General features: G+C 56.6%; 10 protein-coding genes across 10 annotated transcripts; 3 read left to right on the top strand and 7 right to left on the bottom strand.

Moving 5' to 3' along the window:
* Nucleotides 1–419: 419 nt before the first annotated feature.
* DL89DRAFT_268989 (uncharacterized protein) lies at nucleotides 420–2,287 on the bottom strand. Its single transcript, XM_040888109.1, has one exon. The coding sequence runs from the start codon at nucleotides 2,246–2,248 to the stop codon at nucleotides 488–490; it is 1,761 nt and encodes a 586-aa protein (XP_040741630.1). The 5' UTR covers nucleotides 2,249–2,287; the 3' UTR covers nucleotides 420–487.
* A 337-nt stretch (nucleotides 2,288–2,624) lies between these two features.
* Nucleotides 2,625–5,112, bottom strand: DL89DRAFT_268988 (uncharacterized protein). Its single transcript, XM_040888108.1, has one exon. It carries the CDS (start codon nucleotides 5,090–5,092, stop codon nucleotides 2,669–2,671), a length of 2,424 nt encoding a protein of 807 aa, XP_040741629.1. The 5' UTR covers nucleotides 5,093–5,112; the 3' UTR covers nucleotides 2,625–2,668.
* Nucleotides 5,113–5,437: 325 nt separating this feature from the next.
* Nucleotides 5,438–9,160, top strand: DL89DRAFT_302639 (uncharacterized protein). The gene has a single exon (XM_040890854.1). The coding sequence runs from the start codon at nucleotides 5,579–5,581 to the stop codon at nucleotides 8,972–8,974; it is 3,396 nt and encodes a 1,131-aa protein (XP_040741628.1). The 5' UTR covers nucleotides 5,438–5,578; the 3' UTR covers nucleotides 8,975–9,160.
* A 182-nt stretch (nucleotides 9,161–9,342) lies between these two features.
* Nucleotides 9,343–9,579, bottom strand: DL89DRAFT_203349 (uncharacterized protein; the record flags this gene model as incomplete). Its single annotated transcript, XM_040884025.1, has 1 exon — nucleotides 9,343–9,579. A coding segment is annotated over one exon (237 nt), but the record flags the coding sequence as incomplete, so codon positions are not given.
* An 885-nt stretch (nucleotides 9,580–10,464) lies between these two features.
* On the bottom strand, nucleotides 10,465–11,466 carry DL89DRAFT_275444 (TPR-like protein; the record flags this gene model as incomplete). The annotated part of the gene is made up of 1 exon (XM_040889306.1): nucleotides 10,465–11,466. One exon carries the CDS (start codon nucleotides 11,464–11,466, stop codon nucleotides 10,465–10,467), a length of 1,002 nt encoding a protein of 333 aa, XP_040741626.1.
* An 888-nt stretch (nucleotides 11,467–12,354) lies between these two features.
* On the top strand, nucleotides 12,355–13,002 carry DL89DRAFT_225397 (rhomboid-domain-containing protein; the record flags this gene model as incomplete). Its single annotated transcript, XM_040884750.1, has 1 exon — nucleotides 12,355–13,002. One exon carries the CDS (start codon nucleotides 12,355–12,357, stop codon nucleotides 13,000–13,002), a length of 648 nt encoding a protein of 215 aa, XP_040741625.1.
* Nucleotides 13,003–13,740: 738 nt separating this feature from the next.
* On the bottom strand, nucleotides 13,741–14,994 carry DL89DRAFT_248169 (SET domain-containing protein; the record flags this gene model as incomplete). Its single annotated transcript, XM_040885142.1, has 1 exon — nucleotides 13,741–14,994. The coding sequence occupies exon 1, from the start codon at nucleotides 14,986–14,988 to the stop codon at nucleotides 13,741–13,743; it is 1,248 nt and encodes a 415-aa protein (XP_040741624.1). The 5' UTR covers nucleotides 14,989–14,994.
* A 2,013-nt stretch (nucleotides 14,995–17,007) lies between these two features.
* Nucleotides 17,008–18,576, top strand: DL89DRAFT_225312 (SAICAR synthase-like protein; the record flags this gene model as incomplete). Its single annotated transcript, XM_040884747.1, has 2 exons — nucleotides 17,008–17,267; nucleotides 18,162–18,576. Coding segments are annotated over 2 exons (675 nt in total), but the record flags the coding sequence as incomplete, so codon positions are not given.
* A 1,537-nt stretch (nucleotides 18,577–20,113) lies between these two features.
* Nucleotides 20,114–20,740, bottom strand: DL89DRAFT_225512 (uncharacterized protein; the record flags this gene model as incomplete). The annotated part of the gene is made up of 1 exon (XM_040884760.1): nucleotides 20,114–20,740. A coding segment is annotated over one exon (627 nt), but the record flags the coding sequence as incomplete, so codon positions are not given.
* A 605-nt stretch (nucleotides 20,741–21,345) lies between these two features.
* Nucleotides 21,346–21,960, bottom strand: DL89DRAFT_36403 (uncharacterized protein). The gene has a single exon (XM_040891577.1). The coding sequence runs from the start codon at nucleotides 21,909–21,911 to the stop codon at nucleotides 21,504–21,506; it is 408 nt and encodes a 135-aa protein (XP_040741621.1). The 5' UTR covers nucleotides 21,912–21,960; the 3' UTR covers nucleotides 21,346–21,503.
* Nucleotides 21,961–24,537: the final 2,577 nt, after the last annotated feature.

The following is a 24,537-nucleotide window of genomic DNA, read 5'->3' as shown; positions in this document are numbered from 1 at the left end:
GCACGATATCTCGAATGCATGCAGTCACTAATATACAACAGGCAATCTATCCGCGGAGTTCTCGGACAGCCCGTTGATCTATTTGTTGTTAGATGGGTATGAACTTTATAGCTCAGTGAGGAGCGGGCTGAAATACCCAAATATACATTGAAAAGTATGAAAGACTGCGAAAAAGCACCATGCTGTTGCATGACTGATTCTGATTCCTAAATCCACGTCATAGTGCTCACGCAAGGGTATAGTGGGTGCACTACATAACTTAGCACACGCCAGTGTAGCTACAAGTCTCAGCAGTTTCTTTACTGACACTAGTTACATGCCACATTAGGTCTACCAATATCCTAACTTGCTGTACACTTGTTGTCTCAGATCTCTATGTTGTTTTATCAACATCCATTATACATTTGAATAATAATCTATTGCAGAGCGTTTTATGTCAAGCTGCACCATTTGGCGTATATTTTTCCTGATTACAGCCCTTTAAACCCTACTTGCGAACCAACACAACCACCATGCACCGGATCCGGTCTTCTCTATCGTTGTCAAAGATGTTGAGCTCCTTTGCCTTGTCAAATGCCGCGAGAGTTGCTGCGTTGCGTATCTTATCAAGGCTGCAAACCTCGATACGCTGTAGTGATTTGAAAACACTGGCCAGTAGCAGGGTATGTTGCGCAGCACACAAACGTGTGGGGAATTTAGTCGTCCTTATCCTCAACGTCATCAGTTTCGGATTTCCAGTGCATATGTTCTTCTCCTGAAACTCTTTGATTTTGGCGTCACTTATGCTCCCTCGTTCATTTGCACTATGGCTGGACTTCAGGGACAATGTCACTGTATGAAGCTCAGGAGAGGTGCTGATCAGCAGGATCGACTGTAAGATAGTGAGCTGAATACCGCTCAGATCCAGATCCTTTAGAGTTCTGTACGTATGCAGAGCGACTCTTGGAATTTTGAGACTAGCAACTGGTGTATCGAAGACAACCTTTTTGATGATAGGGCTGAGTGATAGCACACGTGGGAGTTCGGGTGATGGGTCGACAATCGAGATATGCTTGGAATCCTCAAACCATGACAGTTTGACATGACGCAGGTTCGGGAATGAACCAGCACTGAACACGCCGTCCTCGACAAACCGGTTGTAAAAGTGGTCACGGAAATTAATCTCCATCACCTCGATCGTAGGCCGTATCCAGTGAAGCACACGGCTAGTAGTAAATGGGAAGACACCCTTGCATATGAGCCGCTGCAGCTCCGGGAAAGGGTTGACCCTAAAATTGTATGTTTCTTCATTGCCACTCCAGCGATACCCGCATGACGCCACGAATGTACGTAGATTCGGGTACACTACGGGTGACTCATCTACAGAGTTCTTGAACAGTCTGCAGAGCATATACTTGTCACTGGACTCAACGCTCAGAGTCTCCAGACAATTCGCATAGCGAGCAGCCAGCTCAGGTATACTGTCGCTGCTGGAAGAATCCAAGTCAATGTGCATGTGCTTGACATTGGGTGCCAGCCCACTCTCCAAAGCAGTATGTGAAAAATCGCCTACCAGTATGCTCAGATACTGGACTGATGGCGCACCACCCAGCAACGCTGACAAAAGAGCGTTATTTAGAGGCCGGTTGTTGAATCTGAGGTGATGCACACCGGAATAAACCACAGAAACGATGTTTGGCACCACCTTCTTCAGCAGCTTGCCGATACGACCAACATTCTGGGAAACCTCGCGCTCGATATTGGCCTGCTCCTGCGGGCTGGCTACGGTATCCCGCATCATAAGAAACTGATTGAACGTAGGAAAACAGTTGGTCGCAATGCGGAGAGATACTGTCTGGACGCTGTTGAGCTTGCCCTTGCACGAGCTGAGCAGCGAGTCGATCGCTGAGTATGCCGTGCCGTCTGCGATACTCTCAATGGGTAAATTGAGTTGCAAATGGCGGACATGCCGCTCAAACCCGGTCGCAACGATATCCTCAAGAGGCTGGGCCTGCTCAGGCGTTTCCTGGCCGCGTCGGTACAACCGATACTGATAGATTCCATCAGGGTCCCTGATTAGGATACCAGCAGATTTATTGATGAAGTTACTGGCGACACGTCGCCATTCACGATTAACGCTCATCAGCGGGTACAGAGTACGCGGCACAGTAAGCGGGCTGGTGTCAGTCCGGAGCTCAGGTCTCAACTTGTCCTGTCCGATAGTGTACGAGATGATGATGTCAATGACATGCGGCGGGAGGTTATCCATGGCGATAATCTTTGGTGTGAGTAGCTCGATAGGAAAAAGAATGATGAGGTTCTGATGAGGTTAAGTTTGGGAGTATCGTCTTGAGTTTTTATATCTGTCAGGAGAAGCGGTCTGGCTGCGCAAAAAGGCTGGCAAGGAGTCCAGAAAGAGCAAAATTATTCTGTGAGAATCCTCTTGAAAATCAGTACCCTTCGGCCAATAAAACTGGCAGGAGGAAAATACCCAGGAGCTGCCGAATGTGGGGCTCTATGCGGCGTCTGCATGTGTGCTCATCGCTAGGTGCTTTATACCAGGTCACAAATCTAATTATTGTAGGCTCACCAATACCAGTAGACACACCACTGTCATTACTCCTATCATGTGCATCTGCCATATGTATGTGTTCAAGAATATTATTCATGCTTAATAAATAGCGAGCTGCTAATGTGTTGCCAGCTGCTCTTCTGACAAGCATGGGGAATTATGAGAGTCATACCGCCAGGCAATAGGAGACAAGGACAGTTCTGGTGGCTGCTGATGATCGCCTGTATGGCCTGCAGTGTTAACAGCCACAGTCTCTGTGCCCTTTATTGCTTGAGCGTCGGCTTCATAGACCGTCAACAATGTGCCACTGACGGAGACTGTTTCGGGTTTGCAAAAGTAGCTCACTGACTCCGTAACTACATTGGATGTTTTATCGAGGTCCCAGGTGTAAATTCGTCCCCGAGAGATAACCAGTATCCTGTATAGTTTCTGGTAGAGATGATCAGTAAGCGGTCCCGGTGGCAGTGCAGTGATGGCATTGCTCGTCTGTTCGGGTGTCGAGGAGGTAGGTATACCATTATCACCAGCTTCGGCTGTGGTTTTGCCAATCCATCCCATTTTCTTGATGTGCCTATTCAGCAAGCGTATATTCGTCGAGCAGATGAGGGGTACGATGGGTATAATCGAGTCAGGGAGCAAGGGGGAGGATTCAGTGCCAGGCTCAGTACGCCTATCGAATATATAGGGGGTGTGCTGGTAAAGAGGGGCCGAGACAAGCAGCTTCCATCTTTCCACGACAAGAGTGCACAATCCTGTGCAATGGCGCCGACAGACGCACCACGCAGGAGGAGCGCTGAGCAACTGACCGGCCTCGTTACAGCCAAAAGGGGACCACGCAGATCTAAAGATGCTTTGGAATCCCTTGTCCTTCAGCTTAGACGCCATTGGCATATCCCTCTGCCGCTCATCTGCTCCTGCTGGTGGATGGGGTAGCTTGGGCTGAAACGGTAAAAAGCACAGTGCCTTTACTCTCCCGCGGATTTTCCCGGGGTTGGCAGTCTCACTGCTGCATGTGCTGTGGTCATCAGTCAGGTTCACGTCCTCGTAAGCACGGAGAAATAGCTGGAGTAACCAAGTAGTTGCGCCCCAGTGCAGGTCGAATGTTTGGACGCTTTCTATGAGCAACCCGATAGTGGTGTTCATGACGAGCCGGTGTTGATAGACAGAGAGAAATGACTCTGGGTCAATTTTGACACCAGCAAGCTCGAACTGGTTTGCAGGATTCTGGGTACCCGGCATTTGGGCTACAAGGTCGCGGGCCTCATTGACACTATTATCCTGCATACTGGCCAAGGCAAGATTAAGCAGGATGCTCGTCTGACTACCTTCGCATATCATGTCGCCAAGTTTTCCTCGCATCCTCTCAGTCAATTGCCTATACGAACCAAGAAGGCGCTCTCTGGCATGTTTATCCAGATCTCCATTGCCCTGACTGCCCACCTGGTACATGAGCTCATAAAGTCCGTGTAGCGTGCCGTTGTTGACCAAGAGCATCGGGCCCATCCTCTTCAAATCAAGGTTACTGTGCCCACTGAGTATGACGTAGTTTGGGACAAACGCGATGTTGCTGCAGAGTAGCATCGTCCGGATACTGAGTAGGGAAACAGTGTACAGCATCCGGGCCACAGAGCACTGGTCAGTGGAAATCTGCGAACAGATCCTCCGGTCGTAGACAAGTGGATGCACTAGATGGTCGCATGTGTCTTGTCGGTCGTCTTTTCCCCACGCGCGAACACTGATAGGCTTTTCCGACAGCTCAGCAAGCATGAAATACGTGCCAAAGCGGACCCATGGCTGGTGCTGGATCTGTATGCGATGCTTGGCTAGCTCCAGCATATCGTAGCTGATAAGCCTCTTCGATATGAAAGGAGTGCATGCCATCTGTGGGCGCATTTTATGTGCTCCACCCCGAAAGACACGCCCAACCCAGTAGGTGGCACTTAAAACTGCGGGAATGAGGAGGGTGGTGAGGTCAAAGATCAGCCAGTGGACCACCACACCAATCCATTGCCAGACCACGATGGTTTCGAGTTGCTTAGGAGCATGCCGGGTAAGGTACACGGCTCTGCGAAGGGCCTTCATTCGTGGGTACCCACCAATACGCGCCAGTTCAATCAGCGCATCACCACCACCTTCCTTGATAGTCTCCTTCAAGTCATCGGCAGTTACCGATTTACCTCCGTTGCAGCCCGGTGTTCCCTCGACAAAGATATTGCTGCTGAGTCTTCTCAGTAGTGCATTTCTCGTAAGCTGATAGCAGCGTGTGTCGCAGTCCTTTGTACAAGAGTTGAGAAACACGTCCAGATCCTTTTCGATGCTTGCCTCGAGCCATTTCAAAAAGACAGCAAAATGCGGGTATGAAAACTTCAGCGGAGTGCGGATGGCCTGCAGGATTATAGATGCCACACCCAGCAGAGCTACCGTGCCACTCAGCAGGTCCATCTGGTGGATATCCACGCCGTTGCTCTTGACTGGGCTGCTATCAGCTCGCAGAGAAGAGAAAGATGTATGAGAAAGCGGGTCAATAGTAGTGGAGGCCATGTATCTAATGTGCAAAAAAAGGCTGAGGAGACAAGAAAGAGCAGCTGGCCAGCTGCCAAAATGGTTCTGTAGTTGTTCTACTTGTCAAAGAGTGCTAATGGCTTGTCACCTACAGTTCTCTTGGCACGCCTTTCAAATAGTGCTGCTCTGAGCGGATCGCGGCTAAATGGTGATGCCGCCTTGTGGTTGACCTAAGCTAGCGGCGACTCTTTTCAATACGTGGTCAAGCAGTTAGACCAAGACAGCATATGCCTCTCAGCGACATAGCAATGGCTAGGCAAATGTCCGCACCCTACTGCTGCTCCTCTCGCCCTGGACTTACCGACAAGCGCTTCATTTGCAAACAATAAACCACACAGCAGACACATAAAATGACCTGCATATTCATCAATCAAAGTGGCACCCACACGCTCGTTAGTGCACTGTGACAGCCGAGCATCTGGCATGCGCTGTACCTGACTGAAAGCGGGCAACAGGCACTTGCGCATGATGGAGTGTGTTGCTGGTAGAAATCAGATTTATCGCGGCGCAGCAGAGGTTTTTTTTGTTTTGTGCGACGCACCTCAGCGGTTGTTTGGAATTTTCCTACTATCGCTTTTTTGCTTCCACTGGTGTTTGGCACTCCAGTTTGCATTTCTGAGAAAAACGAGTCTTTTTTTCGCATTTGTCGTTTTCTCCTACAATTATTATTATAGTCGTATCGACTCCCGCCCTATGAAGGCTGAAAAGCAACAGCAGCAGCAGCCAACAGGAGCGACAGCAATTCCGGCGGCGGGAATTGGGAGTGACGGCAATTCGCCAGCTCCAAATGGCAACACAGCTAAAAAAGGGCAGTCGAGCGCAGCACCGTCGCTGTTTTCCACAACCAATGGCCCAGAGACAGGAGCTAGCAACAGCGAGACAGCTGGTGAGGATGATCTGGGACGGCAGCTCGAGCTCTGGTGGGACGAGGTCCTGGCATTCTTCAATCGGCACCGGGCCACAGCAGCATTGGTAGCGTGGGCGGGCGTGTTTCTGTTCGATATCATGGACCTGCATATGCCAGCAGAATGGCTGGTGTTTACGTTTTTCTCGTTTTCGGTGTTTGTACAGGCGTTCGGCATGTCCGTGGTGTTTTTCGCTCTGCTGACAGTGGCCATGACGGTAGTGAATGTAGCGATATTCTACATGGTGCCGTACACAACGACGTCCTTGTTTTCGACGATTGTGGTGTGCATGCTACTGGTGCGCGGAGTGCATGGGCTGGACTCGAAGGGCTGGGCGCTGACAGCGGTGATGAGTCTGGCGCGCATCGGCAACCCGTGGTGCTCGATTCTGCCCGAGTACCTGCAGGCACCGATAGCAGCATACTGCACATCGTTTGGGATCCTGTGGCTCGCATACCACCATGCCCGGCGGCTCGAGAGATTGCTGGACCCGGCTTGTTTGTTGCTGGGGATTATTCCGCCACCGGCACCAAGGCTGGGCATTGTCGAAATTCGGGATACCAGCGTCATTGTCAGCTGGGCAGCCATGCCAAAGAGCATTGTTACAGCGGGCGACTCTGATAATTCGCCGGGCATCTTTGGGCCTGGCGGTGCCACGAACAGCATAGGCGTGGGCGATGCGCAGGGTGTGCAATCAACGACGTTGGCGCCGGGTGATGGACGGGCAGAGTTGGCCAGCACAGTCTTGACTATTGGCAACGGGTTGATCAGCATCGACCGCAAGGGGCTGAGGGAAGCGCGGGTGGCGCGGTACGAAATCGAGGTCAATGGCCATATCGTTGGCTCATGCAGCGGCTCCGAGGATTATACGAGGATCCGCGGACTGCAGAGCGCACACATGTACCAGCTGCGCATTTGGGCGGTGTCGCAGAGCCGGGGACGCACAGCCTCCCAACCAGTATTTGTCAGCACGCTGTCGCGGGGTGAGGCCCAGCAGCAGCAGCAGCAGCAGCAAAAGGCCAACGGTACCAAGACGGAGACAGCAAATGAAGCGAATACAGCGAGTATTAAGGCAGAGATTGAGGCATCGCAGCACGAAGTGGATGCGCTAGAGCGCAGTATTGCTGAGTTGCGAGAGCACGCCGACGAAGAGCGCGCAAGACTGCAGCGCGAGATCCACGAGCTGAAGGCGAAGCGCAAGGAGGAGGAGCTGGCAAAGGCGGCTCAGCGTGACAAGATCCGTGAGCTCGAGGCGGAAAAGCGCAGGCTGGACAGCGAGAAGATACGGCTGGACACAGCAATCACCGATGCCATGGGCAGGCGGCAGCGCGCACTCGAGCGGATGCGCGACCAAGAGCGCAAGACGGAGGAGTATACGAAAAGCGCGAGGGCGCTGGAGGAGACGATGCAGAAGGAGAAGCGTGACCACGGGCGGCAGCAGGAAGAGCTGAAGAACACCATCGGTGCAATTAAGGCTGAGGTCGAGAAAGCACAGCAGCGGCTGGATGAACTGACGGCGCAGCAGGCGGATCTGGCAGCTAGTCTAAAGGCTAAGCGGGCAGAGCTGACGGTGCAGGAGAAGAAGAACGCTGAACTCGATGCGCAAATCAAGGAGGCAGTGCGCAGGCGGCACCGCATGCAGGACGACCGGTCGCGGATCGCGATGTCGGCCGAGAAGATCCAGGCTGAAATCAGCGCGCTGATTCCGCAGCTCGACGAGGCCACCAGCGAGCGCCAGCGGCTGCAGGCACTGGCTAATGCACAGACCATGCGCAGGTACCAGCCAGCAGTCAGCACTGCGTCACCACTGCCACTGGCTGCATCGCCGACGAGGGTGAATCCGTTTGGCGAGCTTCAACCACCATCGTTGGCGTACCAGGCGCAGACGATGCCGGTAAGGCGCAGTAGCCAGAACAGTGGGTTCAATCACGCCAGGTCATCGTCATTTGCCAACATGAGCGGTGGGTTTGGCGATGCGGTGGTGCCAGCGATCAGCAGCGCCCAGGGCATGAGTATCAGCGGTGTAGGGTCAAGACGTAGCGCCGACCTCAGTGACCTGCTGCTGTTTTGGGATAGGAGTGTACCGCTGGCGACGTCGTCGGCAGCAATTGACTCCTTGAGCCTGATCAACGCTGGCGCGCCGCTGGATGCTGCGAGCGACTTGGATTTTGTCCGCCATCTGAGCCCTGTGAACTCAGTGCGTGATGCTGGCCGGCTGACAAGATCGTCGCTGTGGGGCAGCAGTGCCGGAGACCCGTCGCTGTCGACAACAACTGCCGAGGCCAGCGCGCTGAGCATTCTGAAAGACACAGATCTGGCCTACCCGACACCGGCCAGGCAGCGTAGTGGCGGTGGCAGCAGCATCGGCAGGATGAGCGACCTGGCCCGTCGCGATTTCCAGCGGCCGTCGATGGCATCAGCTGGCCATGCTCGGCCGCTGGACAGGATTTTGACGAGCTCGTTTGAGAACTTGGACCAGCGCAGCGTCCTGGGCAATGCCACGAGCCCGCACTTCCGGTTCCAGTCATTGGATCTTCGCGCAGGCAGCGGGTGGCCGGATTTTGAGCGCGCCGATGGCCGCGAGTCAGGTCGCAGCAGCACTGTCAACGACCGCCCCTCGCCAGTATTCCCCGAGGCAGCTGCCGGCCAGCAGAGCACCGACCCATTCTCGCTGCGCAGTACGACGCCGGCTGCCGAGCAGACACAGTCGCTGATTTTTGGTGGCAGCCTTGTCAACCCACGGCGGCCGCTGGTTGAGCCAATCGGCGCGCCGGTGCGCAAGCGCGAGCGCGAGCGCGAGCAAAAGCAGAGCAGCGATCAGGGGGTGGACGCACTGACCAACCCGTTCCGGATTCCGATTGACCGCGAGATGTCCCACCCGACATCCTTTGGCGGCTCGCTGTATCATAGCCGGTCAATTTGGGACGCAGACGACAAAGACGACCGTCGCAAGTAGTTGGTGGTTTTACACAAAAACAAGAGAATCCAATGTTTATTTTCTTTTGATGTCATGGCAGTGTTGTTTATTTGGGAAGGAGTTTAGAGAAGGGTGGCACCAGCAGCAACCAGCAGCGACACACCGGCGTAGCCGAAGGCCTTGACGGATGCAGCGCCGTTGGTCGACTCGGACTTGGCAGCCGAGCTAGCCTTCTCGTCACCAGCAGAGCCCGATGCGCTGTTCTTGGAGCCCGAGGCCGACGCGCTAGGCTTGGAGCCTGAGGCTGACGCTGACTCAGAGGACGAGTCCTCGACCGAGTCCGGACGCTTGTTGCCATCGTTCAGATCACCCAGCTTGGTGCCGTTGTACGAGACAGCTGGGCCGACGTAGATGGGTGCGGTATCGACGCCAGTCGAGTTGGTGTACGAAATCGGAGCGTTTTCGGTGCTGCACTGGTGGGTGGCATCACATTTGGTGAAGCACTCGTTGCGGTCACCCGAGGAGGCCGCGTTACAGTTATTGCGGCAGACGTCCCTGGAGCCCCTACAGTCGGTGACCGGCACGGGCCAGTTCCAGAGGGAGAAGTTGGGAGTGCGCTCCAGGCAACCGCAGCCCCAGGCGAGAGTCTTCTCGTTACAGAAGGCCATGGGGGCCTGGTCGGCGCCGCCACAGTCGTTCTGGCACGACTGGATCTGAAGTGCGCACAGGTTGGTACGGGTGCCCTGGTCAAGGCTCGTGATTTTCCAGGTCTCGGCCGAGGCGACCGTGGCAAGAGTGAGGGCGATGATGAACTTCATTATACGATCTATGTGTGGTTATTGGATGGGAGAGAAGGAGAGACAAGGCCGCTGGGTCCATTTTTAGATATCTGTGGCGTCTGGGAGCTTACTGACCCAAAGCTCCAGAGAGCCGGGTCCAGTCGGTGCAGCGGATAGCGCTCGGACCGTTTATTATCAATAGCAGCCCACGGTTTACGGTCCTCCAAGCCAGTAGTGCACCTTTCTGGGAAGAGGCAGCAGCGATTTTATTCCCACACAAGGGCTTGCCAGATTTCTGGATAGAAGCTTACCTTTAGAGAGCGGTGGAGAGCGGTTTGCTGTACCAAAAGGTGTCGAGAGGAAAGAGGGGAGGGGAGCTAGGGAATGTTATTAAGAGTGTTTTGAAATGCAAAGAAGAGAGAAAAGGGGAAGAAAAGGTCTGCAGCGGTTTTTCCAACTATTCCGTGTGTGTGGATCCGCAATACACACAACAGCCAGCACTAGTAAATTCCTGTACGACAGGGGATTCACTCGATAAATCTTGTCATCAAACTGGCCACTCCCCAAAAGCGCTCCTTCTCAAATCCACTCAGCGACATGCAGATCGGCACTCCTCGGCAGCGCCTGAAAGAGGTGTTCGGCTTAAGTTGCAGCTCTGCCGCGAGCGTGAATCGGGTCGCGATCATGTGCGCCTCGCTTGTTTGCAACGTTCTCAATTTATCTACTAAACAGCACCTCATTGTTCCTCGATTACATCGTGTCCATGGCATTGTCGTCGTCGCTGGCCACGTCCTCCCACTCGCCCTCATTGCCGGCAACCTCCTCTTCGGCGTCGTCGTTGCCGTCATCCGGCACCAGCTCATTGATGCCTGTCACCAGCTCCTGCGCGTGAGCCACCAGGCTCTCGTCCTCGTACTCCTGCATCTGGGCCAGCTTGATCGCGCGCCTCAGACACGCGCGGGCCGAGCGCAGCAGATCCGCCTTGTCCCCGTCTTCGCTGGTATCCTCCGCCTGCAGCTTATACGTCCAGCCATACAGATACCACAGATCGACATTCTCGTCATCCTGCTTTTGCAGGCGCTCGAGCAACGACAGCGCCTCCTCCTTCTCGTCAACCTCCAAGAGAAGCCGCGCCAGCGCAAGCCGGTTATCGTACGACGGGATCTGCGGGTCGTTCGGATCCTTATTGATCCACAGCGACATGCCCTTTTTCAGGCACTCGCGCGCATCGTCGGGGCGCGCCTGGCTCATGCGCACAGACGCCAACGTCTGGTACACCTCGGGGCACTCTGGGTCGCTCTCCACTGCAAGCTGCAATAGCTGCTCGCACTTTTGCTCAGCGTCCGGTTCGTCGCAGCAGTCGGTCAGGAAGATTTCAGTGATGGCCACATACGCCTCAGCCATCATACGCCGCAGCTCAGCGGCCTGCAGCGAGTCCTGCGGAAGCTCAGCCAGATCGCGCTGCATTGCCTGCACACCCAGCTCAAAGTACTTTACGGCTTCGAGCTCGACCGAGAACTGGCCCAGGTACATGTATTTCTCGAAGCCGCGCTCTGGCGACAGTTGCACGCATTTTTGCAAGCAGTTGATTGCCGGGTCCACAGACCCCATTTCCAGCTGGATCAGCGCCGCCAGGAACAGCGCCTGTGTGTTGTTTGCGTCCATCTCAATCGCCTTCGCGGCAAACTGCAATGCCGTCTGGGGCTCGTTGTCGTCCATCAGTTCCTGTGCCTTGGCCAGGAGCTGATCCATGGTGTAGGTTGCCTCGCCCTTGGCAGCCTTGGCTTTGGCCGCTGCGTTCCGTCCCTTCCGTGGAGCCATGTCTAGCTGTGGAGGCCGCGTTTTGATATACAGGTATAGAAAAGTGGTTGGTGAAGAGGAGAATTGCAAGGAGCAGCGGCCAATGCGATGAAAGTTTTTTATTTTATTTTTGTAGCTGTAAAAAAACGAAAAATGCAGCAAGCGATGATCGGATTAGTGGCAAGATCAGATTCACGTGACAAGTTCAAGGTATTATCGCCAAGCGTTTTGGCAGGATTTAGTCATCGCCAGCAACTGTGGTGCTCGCTGTTTCGCTTTAACTTTCTTCGACACATTCAACACCAATTCAACTATTTAACGATGCTCAGACTCGGGTGCTGGAGCAGCTCAATGCCTCGGGTCGTGCCGCGGGTCGTGCCGCGGGTCGTGCCAAAGTGGCCACAACCGACTGGTTTCCGCGCATACCGGGCCGGCCGTTGGCGGTCTCACCCGTCAGCATCGCCGCTACGCAACGAGGCCCAGCCCGAACCAACATGGCAATATCGGCCCAGCGGACCCAGTGGTGGGCGGGTTCTGTTTATCCGGCCGATCCTCTGGTCGCTGGCCTTCAGCGGCGGTGCCTTCTACTTATGTGCCAACTCGTTTGCAGACCACCGAGAACGGATGCGGCAGCGCTCCTGGAGCTACCTCAACGTGCTGGGCCTGGGCGGGACAGGCAGTGTGGGCGATGAGGAGGACCGGATTTGGGCCCTGATGAACGACTTGGAGGTACAGCGGCTGGTGGGCCGTGCACACGGGGTGTATTCGGAGCCGCACGCGAAGACCATCCGCCGGATCGCGCACCTGCCGGGGTGGATGCCACGCGAGCTGAAACGCACCATGGTGGCATGCTCAGACTCGTGGTACCGCATGTCGCCTGGCAAGCGGGTTGTGTATGCAATCGCGGGCATCAATGCCGCTGTGTTTGCAATGTGGCAGGTACCGCGGCTGATGCCCAAGATGACCAAGTACTTTTTGCATGATCCGCGGACGGGCCGTGCATACACGCTGCTGACCAGCACGTTCAGCCACCGCGAGGTGTGGCATTTCGCATTCAACACCATTGCGCTGATGTCGTTTGGGTCGGCTGTTGCTGACCGGATGGGCGCCGAGCAGTTTACTGCATTCTACCTGTCGGCTGGTGTTATTTCTAGCCTGGCCAACCACGTGCTGTCGCCGCTACGGCCGCTGGCGATTCTCCCTGCGCTGGGGGCGAGTGGAGCCGTGTATGCGGTGGTCGGTGCGACCATGATGTACTTTCCAAACTCACAGATTGCGCTCATATTCCTGCCGTTCCTGCCATTCACCATTAGCCAGGCGTTCCCATTGCTGATGGCCTATGACCTAGCAGGTGCTGTCCTCGGATGGAGCACATTTGCGCACTGGGCGCATCTAGGCGGTGGTGCATTTGGCATGGCCTATGTGCAGTGGGGCGAGAAGTGGTGGCGTGAACTCGTCAAGACGGTTGAGGCTCGGCGCCTAAAGTAGACCCTTCAAAAGATTCAATACAGCACCTAGATGTACTTGTGGCAACACTGTTTGCAAAGATTTGGCACTTTTGATATGGACGGGCTGCGATCACATCACAGCCGGACCTGGCCAAATATGAATGTCACCAATATCTGAGTCGGATTGTTACCAGTTGCATACATCGCATCTCACGTACCGCTTACCGTCATAGACATCATGGGGGATATATAAGACCAGACTGCCAAGGATTGCTGGCTCGACCCTGCCATTCACCCTTTGGCTTTGCCTACCATTTCATTTCCAACATGCTGCGACTTTCACGTAAACCCCATGTAACGCAAGACCATGTGAACGATGCACCGCAATTTTGCACCTACTCGACTCTCCCACAGTGCAAACTACTGGCGCGTCTTCGTCCGGGTTCCCTTCCTCATTCCTTGGTATATTCTGTCCACCCGTTGCGTACTATATGTGTCCTTAACGAGGGCCATGGCACTGGTGGAGACCATGTGATGCTAGTCTCCGTGCTCGCTGCCCTGGCCTATGGACCAGCGATTACAAGCGCATCAGATCTCATGCCGGGTTGCCGTCTTATAACGGCTGCAGCTCATTTAGGCAGAATGGCCTGTGATGTCGGGTATGCTAAATGGGGAGAGAAGTGGTGGACCAAGACTGTCTATGGCATCAAGGACCGTCAGAAGATCCAAGAGTGCAGCAAGTAGAGATCCTACCGTGTATTCAAGAAAAGTATCCTGTCTAAATTGTGATGACATTTTCCTGGCGTTCGGTCTTTGGAAGATCCTGCAGCTCCTTCTGGCACCTCGTGCAGCTGCACTCAAACATGTACCAGTCCTTCAGGTCCTTGCGACGCGCCTCGACGCCATCTCTGGGGTTGACATAGGTAATAAACATCTCCTCGCCTTGCTTGATGGGCTTCAGAATCTCGATATGGGCGCGGTACTTTCCCGAGTTTGGATGCGAGACCTGGCAGTTGGGCACGCAGCTATGGTTAAAGCAGCTCTGCAGCAGATAGAAGCCGCCATTCTGGTCGTTCAGGCAGTACTTTCCGAGCAGATCCAGCCATCCCTGGTACGAGAGCATCTCCTCCTTGATCTTGGCCGGGATCCTGTCAAACGCCGTGAGCCCGCAGGCTGCAGGCGGCGGACACAAGGCGCTCTTCATCAGCTTGTAGCTGGCCTTCCATTTGTTCTCGCGGTCCTCCTGGTACATGAACCAAGCAGGGCCAAACCGCCTCTCGTCAATCGTCTCCTGGCTCACAGTGGCAAAGGCCTTTAGACCAGCCCACGCCTCGCGGCCACGCCTCGTGCTTTGCTCAAACTCCATGATGACGCGCTCCAGCGCGCGCACAGCGCCCATCGGCGCCCCCCACTGGTCCTGGCGGCGGCTGAAATCGGCCAGCTTGGCAAACGCCGGGTTGCTCTTGGAGCACTCAATTTTGTGGAAATGCATATCGGCCTCGGTCTTGCAGATGCTGCTGCAGAATTTGACCCCGCACGAGGCACATTTTGCCGGGCGCACGCGCGTGCGCACTACCGTTGGGTCCAGCGAGCGCGCGCACAGCTGGCACTCGTGATCGGCGTCCAGGTGGTAGGCGGCGCCGACGGTGTCCCAGCGCGGGTACCACGCAAAGGGCGTCTCCTCAAACACTATGCTCCCAGGCTGCATGTCCTGCGTTGCAAACACGCCCTTGCCCTTTGTGCCGTCGATGTACCGGATCTCCACCTGGCCCTTGCCCGTGGTTGCCGCCAGATCCGTCGGCGCCAATGAGCTCTTCGGGATCCCGGCATTGTCGCTCTGCACCAGCCCCAGCGCGCCCAGGAACTTGCGCACACGCTTCTCGCTGACCTGCCAGTCGCCGTGCGAGGAGCGGATCGTGCTCAGTACGCGGGCGATGCCAAACTCGGGGTTCGATGCCTTCACAGCTGCAATGGCCGCGCGCAGCTCGTCTTCTGCGGGTGTCACGGTGCGGGCTACCTCTGGCATTGTCGCTGTTTATGAATTGCGTTTTTTGGATAGAAGTGAATGCTGATAAACAAAAAAAGCGTCCAGATTTTTCCTTGTGGCAAAATTGAAGCCTGTGTTCCTGAGCCGGCGAGCCACGGCTCCTGACGAGTCGTGGGACGAATTAGGTCGAAATCGGATCTTATCGATTTTGTGCCCAAGACCTGCCACGAGCAAGATGCAAAGCCGTTTTTCGAGATACGGCGTTCCCGGGCAATCCAATCGACTAATGCCATATGCTGCCCTTGCACCTATCGCATCTAGGTCATGCTCGATGGCTGGATGAAAATGCACCGAGCCAGTGGGAAAAAAGCAACAACCCAGAAACCCCCTCTGGCCGTTCTCCGAAAAAAAATACAGAAGCATGCATTCTTCGAGTGTCACTGTGGCAAAGCATTTGCAGGAAATCGGGTGTTAGGAAGGCCTCTGCCTGAGCCCACGATGTGCATACTACTGGATGACAGATATGCTGATTGTATGCAGCATATGCATTTACACACTGAGGCCCTGATATGCCAATGATGCTATGGCGTCGTTACCCACATGCACGCACCGCTTGGCACTATGTTTTTTTTATTTATTTTGTGCATCTCTCAACAAAAACATGACCTAATGGCAAAACGAAAAAGGAAGGGTAGGCATTTTTTGGGCCTATCCAGACATGCATGCATGTGGTGCGAATAGCAGCAAATTGGCCGTGCAGGCAAAATAAAAACGCTTTGAAAGCGTGACCAAGCACAATTGGCCGTGTGCGCGGTGTGTGGTGTAGAAGGATATTCTAGACATGGGGGCGTCGAGACGCGTTAGAGGAGGAAAAGCATAAGACTACTAGCCAGTGGCCTATAGCCGTTGTAAATGCGTGGCTTAAACTGGTGGCAGGGCAGATAGCACAGCAATGGCCTTCACGATTGGTGCTACAGAGTGAACAGCACGCAAAGCAAGTGGAGGTGCCCGCCTCACCCCACGTGTGGCTCTCCATCGGACAAGCACCGTGCGTTTTTCCATCGCGGCTCGCATGCAGGTGGGAGAGGGCAGCTCTAACGGCGTTTGAGAAGGGGGAATGCGGCAGGACTCTTGGGAAATGCCTTGCTTCTTGTGCGGCCCAATATGAATGCTCGCTCCGCCATATCGTGCCCAAAGATTGTCGCACAGAAACCGTACCTTGAACTTTTGCCAATACGGGGCGCTGCCAATCGATGTGGGCCAGTGGGGGGTGGCAGGAAGGGGCGGTTGGAAGGCCCCCCCAAAGCAAAAAATGCCTGGGCCTCTTGTCGATTCGCGAGGGGTATAAATATCGGCTAGAGCGCGCTTTTTTGTCGAGTTTACACTTTTTTCTTCTTTTTTCCCTTCTTCCGTGTTTTTTAACCAGACTGGTGCTTTCCCTCGCTCTTTTCCGACATTTTTTCGCTGGCGCTTTTATTATCGGCTACATTGCTTGTTGCAGGTTATCCGCTCCCTTGCCGCAGGATTATCTTCTTTTTCCCGCCAACCCTCACCTTTTTATTTTAAATTCCAAACCCTGTACAGCATGTGCATACAATGCACTCTTTCCGTGTACAACTAGCCCCAACAGACCAGCAACCGCTTACTCCAACCAGCAGCACGCCCGGCGCCGCCGTAGGCGCTCCGTCGCGGTCCGGCCGGCGGTGGCGGAAAAGCCGGGTGGAAAATCAACTGGATGAGCTCCTGACACCCATGCAGCACACAGCCGCAGCGACATCAGAGCACATTCATAACAGTGCATCGCAACACATGGCGGCTCATCCGCCACTAATGGCGTCAGTGTCAGCCCAGGGCATCCCGCAGATCGATGGAGCAGGGGTGAAAAACTACCAGCTGATTCAGAACCGCTCGCACTACCGGCTACGCAGCATCTCGCCGCGGCGGTCGCTCAATGAGCCGCCAGGCGTGTGGCTCGACGTGCAGGACGACATCAACGAGGTCAGCATGGACGAGGACGACGATAGTTACTATGAAACGCACGTGACGGACGACGAATTAATGGACGTGTCGGGCGACGAGCTCGGGCAGCCGTGGCTCGACGAAGAGGCGACATTCCACGGCCCGGTGACGCCGCCGTCGTTGGCGTTAACTCCGTTTGTTAACCAGGTGGGCGGACACACGCCGTTCCTAAAGTTCTCGGGCAGCGCCATCTGCAAGCCGATGAATGAGCGCGAGCGCGCGTTCTACGAGGCCGTGGATTACTTGCACCGCGACCTGTACCGGTTTGTGCCCAGCTGCCTGGGCGTCGTCAATGTCACGTACCGCAAAAAGCCCGAGGGCGGCGACCCAGTCCCGGAGATTGTGCTGGAGCAGAACCTGCATATTCTGCCCAGCTGCCTGGCCCGCCAGCTGGTGCCGTCGCCCAGCAGCCGCACTGCCGCACCTGGTAGCTTCGGTGCCCGCAAGATGCACCTGAGCGGTGCCTGGCGGGCCATGCAGGAGCAGATTCTGAAGGACGCGCTGTCGCCGCGCGCGCTCAAGGCCCGGGCCCGGCAGCAGGCAAAAATCAGAGCCCATGGACCCGTGCGTCGCCGCCACTCGTCGACTGATCTGCAGCCCGCTCATTTCATGCCATTGGCGTCGGCCGTCGAGCGCACCACCGGCACCAACGACGCCGACGAGGCACATAGTCTGGACCTGCAGAAACACATGATGTTGAGCGATATAGAGGGGCTGTGTATGAACTCCATGTATGATGCACGAGGCCATGTGTCGTCTACAAGCACTAGCTCCAGCAGCAGCCCGGAAAACCGTCCGTCAGCCGGGCCAGCGCGGACCGAGGCCCCAGCAGCAAAGCTGCTGCCGGGCGTACCGCGCATGACAGCCCTAGCGCCTATCGTCCACCCTTTGCTTGGCTCCAACCGCATGCGCGGCTCCAGTCTGCTGCACGACCGGGCAGTAGCCGATGCTGCGTCTGGACCCCCGGGCGCCCTGCTAGGCAGCGACGGTCTGCCTGTGCGGCGCGAAAGCACGGGGGCGATGAAGGTGCGGCCCCGGCTCACGGCCTGTGTTAGTGAGCCACTGGACCGCTCCGAGCCGGACCTCGCCAAGGCCGCGGACTGCCCAGCTCAAACCGCCGCCACGGCGGACTTTGAAAATCTGTGGAAGAAGAAATGCGCCAAGCGCATGCCCACCGAGGCCATCGAGGGCAGCACGCACCAGTTCATCCTGATGTCCGATCTGACCGCATCCATGCGGCGGCCATGCATCCTCGATCTCAAAATGGGCACGCGGCAACATGGCGTCAATGCACCGGCGAAAAAGGTCGTCTCGCAGACCATCAAGTGCGCAGCCACCACTAGCAAGGAGCTGGGCGTGCGCATGTGCGGGCTGCAGGTCTACAAGGCCGACCGCAACCGTTTCCTCTTCCAGGACAAGTACTACGGGCGGTCGCTGAACAAGTTCACGTTCCAGCGCTCGCTGCTGGAGTTCCTGGACAACGGCGAGACAGTGTTTGCCTATCTGATTCCGGCCCTCCTGGTCAAGCTGCGCAGTCTCTACCGGACCGTCGAGCAAATGCACGGCTTCCGCTTCTTCGGCTCCAGCCTTTTGCTGGTCTACGACGGGTATGCTGCCACGCGGGCCGTGGACGAGTTCCCGACCACCGACCTACCTGACCAGCCGCCGTCGCTTGCGCGGCGACCGACCGCCCCGGCAATCCCAATGCCATTGCCGCCCGAGCCCGCCATCCACCACCCGCTGTCGCAGTCCATGCTACATGCCCCTGCATTGGTGACCTCGGCCACCACACCGGCAAACACTCCTCTGCTGCCGCTGTCGACGCCGCCACTGCACGGCACGATGACGCCGGCCAATTCATTCACCGACCGCAGCTCACTACTGCCTGGCTCTGCCGATTCCCGCGGCAGCACCAGTGGCCGACCATTGTCGCATCTGGCAAATGAGTGCGGGCGGCAGAGCCAGTGGGCTACGGCGCCGCTTGAGCTGCCGCAGATCGACCTGCGCATTATTGACTTTGTCAACTGCAGCTTTGTCGCCAACCCGGATGTCTATGCCGAGCCTACACTGACCCGCCCCGATGCCTCGTGCCATGAGCAGTGCCCGCCGGACCCCGCCGCCAGTTCGCCCCTGTTTGGCCCCTCCACTGCGTCTGACGGCTCCGACACGCCCATGTCGACGTGCGCGGCGGCCAGGTTCTTCCATGTGACTGAGGCTGATCCCATGCCCAAATGCCCGTGCTCTGGCGGCTGCGCTGGCCCCGATTACGGGTACCTGCGCGGCGTGAGGACGCTGGTGAGGGAGTTTGCGGATATCTGGCGCCGATGCGCCTCGGATGATGCTCGCCAGCTGCACGATGCGACGGTGCTGAGGGTGGCTGCGGATATTGGGGTCACCATCAAGTTCTTTGACCACCGGTATCTGTGAGCGCCGGGCCAAGCAAAAAACCAAAATCCTATGTACACATTCAACTCGTCATTCTCAACCAATATATGCACTGTCCCTTTTTTATTTGCCACATTGGGGGCGATCCACATAATCCGGCTTTTCTTATCTGCTGGCATCATGTGAATGCAAACAGCTATCCTCCTCGACAGCCTTCTCACGACTCGTTGACTGTTCGAATGACCCGGTTCACTCTCTGCCTCACACTATCCTTCACCAGCATCTCGTCGTCGTCGTCTTCCGCCTGGCGCTGACTGCCCGCCAATGCCGTCACGCCATTCAGCCCCTGCGGAATACTCGCCAAAGCACTGCCAAACAAGCGCTGGCCGCCGGCTCCATACACCCTGTTCGCCAGCGGGCCATAGGGCGCCGGCACAATCGGGTGGATTTTCGGCGACATGCCGTACATGGACGGCGCTGCCTGGCTCGACGACGCCCGCATCGGGTGCAATGAGGGCTCGTCGGGCGTAAACATCCGCGGCGGCATGCCCATTGGCGGGCTGGTCTGCACATGGTTTCCTGCCCGCGACAGCGTCGTGCGCATAGCGTGCGGCGGCGGCAGTTGCGTGTTGTAGTCGGGTGGCAGGTCCGTCGGTATACTGGGGGGTGAGCCGGTGGGTGCTGGCTCCGCTGGCTGCTGCGGCTGCGCTGGCTGCGCTGGCTGCGCTGGCTGTGCGGTCTTGGGCGTGAACGGGTGCTTGATCTTGATCCGCTTCTCATTCGGCATCACCAGCTCCTTGGCAAACGCCGCCTGCAGTTTCCTGCTGATCACCGATGTCAGCATCGGCAGGTTCTGCACCTTGGCCTTGCTGCCAATCAACGTCTGGATGTCGAACTCGAGGATGTAGTCTGGCAGAATTGTGACTGCCACCGAGGGCTCGAGCGCCGCGCTATCGAACTCTACGGCCACCGTGCCGACAAACTTGACCACCGAGACCACCATTGTGACGGGCAAGGCGGCCACCGATGGGCGTGGCCAGTTGACCAGCACCTTTGTGTTGAAGCCCAGTGTGATTTCGTCGTGCAGCGAGAGATCGAGCTCGGCGCGCATGCCCAGGGAGCCCGACGACGGCACCATGCGGGCCGCAGTAATGCGCAGAAAGTCCGAGCCCAAGGAGAACTGTGTGATCCGGATGCTGTCCAGCACCGACGGCCGCAGCTCGCCATTCAGGGCCTCGCTGATCACCCGCACCAGCCGGTCGTGGCGTTCGGCGTCTGCGCGGAACTTGGCGATAATCTGCGCCAGAAACACCGTCAGCCAGTCGCACGACTCGGCCGCCTGCGCCCCCAGCTCGTAGCCGGTCCGCGAGAGAATCTCCTTGCGCATCTTGTGCAGCTCCTCGGCCAGATCGTCCGCCTTGGGCTCCTTTGGCTTGCGCGAAAATATCATAAACTTGGACAATCCGAACCCGCCCTCCTGCATTACCGCCGTGTCATTGCGCGGGCTGTCGTCGCGCTTCTCCTGCGCGCCCAGCGGCTCCTCGAACAGAATGTACTTTATCGCCAGTACCAGTACCACCAGCATGCTGAGCTGGCCCAGCAGGAAGCCATGCATGAACGTTGGCTGCCAGTCCCACACCTGCTGCAGAGTCGAGGCCACCTTGGCACCGAATGAGACTGTGGAGGACTGCGCGGGTCTGGTGCTGGCCAGTGTCGCTACTGTTGCTGTTATCCGGTCGGTGAGTGTTGCCGTGGGCGTCGGCGTGGCCGGAATTTCTATCGTCAATGACACTGCAGAGGCTATTGTTGCCAGTACGTTGCGTGCAGGGTCCATGGTTCTAAATTCTTCGTTCTAGACTCGCGCTCCGTATATGTACATTTGGTGCCAGCAGCGATTATCGTAACAGAAATGATATTCAGTGGTGAAAAGCAGGAGTGGAAGAAAAAAAGGAAACCGATGACTTTGCTGGTTTTAGAATTATCGCTTTCCCCTGTTCTGAACAAGCCCTCTTTCTGCTGTGTGGCGAGACCGTCACCCGTTTTTTGCGCAGATACCTTGGCGATTGGATTGGCCGTGTGCTTGCTGTGTTCAGAGGTCGTTTGAACAGAGAGGCTTTCAGTAAAGCATGTCAACATTTGCATGGCGCTGTTCAAAGACAGAGCACATCAAATCGCAAAAGAAAATGCGCTTCCCTGCTCTTTTGCTGTACGACAATGGCGGGCAAATCCACAACATGCGCTGGGCAGCGAGATTCTGAGAGCGGGGAGGGGTGAGGCTTGTGCATTATTTTCCTGCTGCGAAAAAGTAGCCCGATTTTGATTTCGTTGTTCCCAAAAAATAATACACAGGAGCAGCAAAGCAGAATTTCAAACAGCAAACTCTCTTGTCTCTCTTTACATTTCACTATTTTTCGTTTCATTCTGGTACTTTTACACTTCCCTATCTTCTTTCGTTCTTCGCTTTGCAGCAGACTCATTGCCTTCGGCTTGCACCAAACGCTAGGGGGTTTATACACACAGGGCTCAGATACGCTGTAAACTGTGACCCGCACACACATTCCTTGTTTTTTATTTTTGCTTCTAGGTGTTTACGCTGTTATCGCCAAGGTAAGGCATGCTGGGCATCCCCGAGATATTTGTCTTGAGACGTTCTCCACTACACAAACATATATGCAAAAAGAAAAGCCGGAGCTCCATTGGTTTCTTGTATAGCCCACGGCTGTGTATCGTTTATTCCCCCGCACCCTCTTACTATTATTTCCAATTTCCATTTAGGCACACAGGGTAAATTGCAGCCGCTTGACGGACACATTGCCCTAGCAGAAACACACAACCCCTCTTTTCGAAGAAAACACCCCTTGGGCTGGGGTGACGGATATATAGCATATGGCAGAACCAGAAGATAGCAGCGCCACCAATATTATATCCGGGGACGCTACGGCCACAGCAGCAGGCACTGGCGAGGCAGCTGAGCAGACAGATAGTAGCTTGGCAGTAGACGACGCTGGCAGCACGGGCATTCACCGGCGGGGCACTAACGGGGGGCTCGGGCTCCAGGGCGCGGCAATACCAGAGGCATCGGTGCTCCCGCACTCGCCCACCAGCATGTCAGTGCATTCTGGGCGGTCGCGCAATGAGCCAGGCGAGAACAAGCGGTCGTCGGGGATGAACTTTGTGCGCAAGTTGCGGCGGCTATCGAGCGCAGCATTGCAGGGCAAAGTGAACCGGCTGTTTTCGCGCTCAACTAATACCTCGCAGGACAGCCTGGCGGTGCAAGGACAGGGGGAGATGTCGCCGAGCCGGTACGTCAGCCCGTCTCTGTATTCGTCGCCAGGCGCGATATTCACAGAGACGGAGGGACGGCAGAGCAAATTGTCAAAGGGCCCGGCAATGCGCAGCGCGCAGAATCTGTCCAATATGTCGCCCGGTGGGATGTCGCTGCGGCGGCACCGTGCATTCACCACGGCCACAACATCGCAGGTCAGCGAGCAGCAGCTGAGCGAGCTCGCGACCAAACAGCCAGAGAGTGGCCCGGATGATGCCGCAAAGGAGGCTCCAGAAGAGGCGCCAGAAGAGAGTGTCACGCAAAAGACCGAATCGGGCGGACAGCGCATTGCACAACACATTAAAGCCAAGGGCGTGAATCCGCCACTCGTGGCCAGCCCCTTGTCACGGCGGTCGCTAAGCATGGCCGAGGACTCAGACGAGAATGAGCAGCCGGTAGTGCGGCCCATGGCGCGTGTATCGCGCAGCATCTTCCCCAAGCTCTCGCGCTCCTCAATGCAGTCGCAGGCAGGCGAGGAGCAGATTTCGCGCAGCAAGTCCAACGAGCCATCAGGCAGGACACCGCGGTTCAGCTACCAGTCGACAGACGGATTCACGAGCGACGCGTCCAATGCTAACACCCTTCCAAAACACAGTATCGGCAGGTCACAGTCGCAGGTTGTCGCTGGATCGACGACGCAAAAAAAACGCACCGCGCTCAGTGCCCTGGACTGGGCGGGCGAGGCAGGTACGAGGCGGCGGCAAGGTAGCACGCCGAGCCAGGAATCATCGGGATTGCTGTCGGCGTACCAGATCAAGCGGCGGTTCAGCACCATGCTGGTGGGTCAGCCCAATGCGGGTGTATCGTCGCGCAGCTCGATCTCAGCAACCTCCGATTCGGTGCAGTCGTGGACGTCGGCGGCATCGAATAACGATGGCGGTGAGCTGGAGATGACACACCGCCGGGCAGGTGAGGAGCCGAGTGGGGCTAACAACCGCAGCACAGCGGTAGAATCGCCGTTTGCAGGATTCCATGGATGGGGGACGCCCGGTAGCCAGCAGAACGGAATGTTTGATGCGGCGGTGCTGGACTGGCAGCTGTCACATGATCTGGCAGGCACCCGCACGTATTCATCGGCGTCATCTACAGCGCAGGACCACGTCCAGGGCACAGTCAGTTCAGTAACGTCGCTGCCGGGCAGCGGGGGACACGGCGGGATCCCGTTCACAGTCGACTATAGGCGCACCGGCAGTTTGCCGTCACGTGGGCCATCCTCGGGCATCGCCAGCTCGGATGTGTCGATGCACCGGTACCCTAGTGAGCCACTGGACTACGAGGCATCGTCGGTCGCGTCGACAGTATCAAATGCGTTGAGTAACTTGGGCACGCCGCCGCCGCCGGCGTTTCCAGGCACAGCGCATGTTGCGCAGCACGTGCGACCGCGCGGGGCCTCACAGCCAGTGCATTTGGCGCGCGCGGCGACGACTAATGCGATCCGGCTGAAGGAGAAGGGCGGAATGGATATCCGTGGGGCGCCGCAGCTGCGCGTCGAGCCCGGGTCAGCACCCGAGCCGTCCAGCATGGAGTCGGTGATGGGTGGGCGCGGGCGGGCGACGTCGACAGGCGCCCAAGCCAAGCGGCCGGTGGCAAGTCGGCCGGGATCGTCCATGTCTGCGGGCAGTCCGGGTGAGGAGTCGCGCGGCACAATGGCCGTACAGCGCAGCGCATCGGGACACAGCGTAGCGAGCGGGCTCAGTGAGCTGCTGGAGCCGGCCAGTGTCAGCCAAGCCAGGCGCGATGCGCTGTGGCAGGTTCTGGTGGTCAGCAAGTCGCGTGCCGACGCGCATATCGATCGGCTATTGCGGGCGTGGCGGGAGACCGATAGTGGCGCGGTGGTTTGTGCGCAGGACAGCGAGGCT

The sequence above is a fragment of the Linderina pennispora genome, assembly GCF_002104995.1.
Source record: "Linderina pennispora strain ATCC 12442 chromosome Unknown DL89scaffold_11, whole genome shotgun sequence".
Classification (NCBI taxonomy): domain Eukaryota; kingdom Fungi; phylum Kickxellomycota; class Kickxellomycetes; order Kickxellales; family Kickxellaceae; genus Linderina; species Linderina pennispora.
This window is presented reverse-complemented; position numbering and strand designations above follow the sequence as displayed.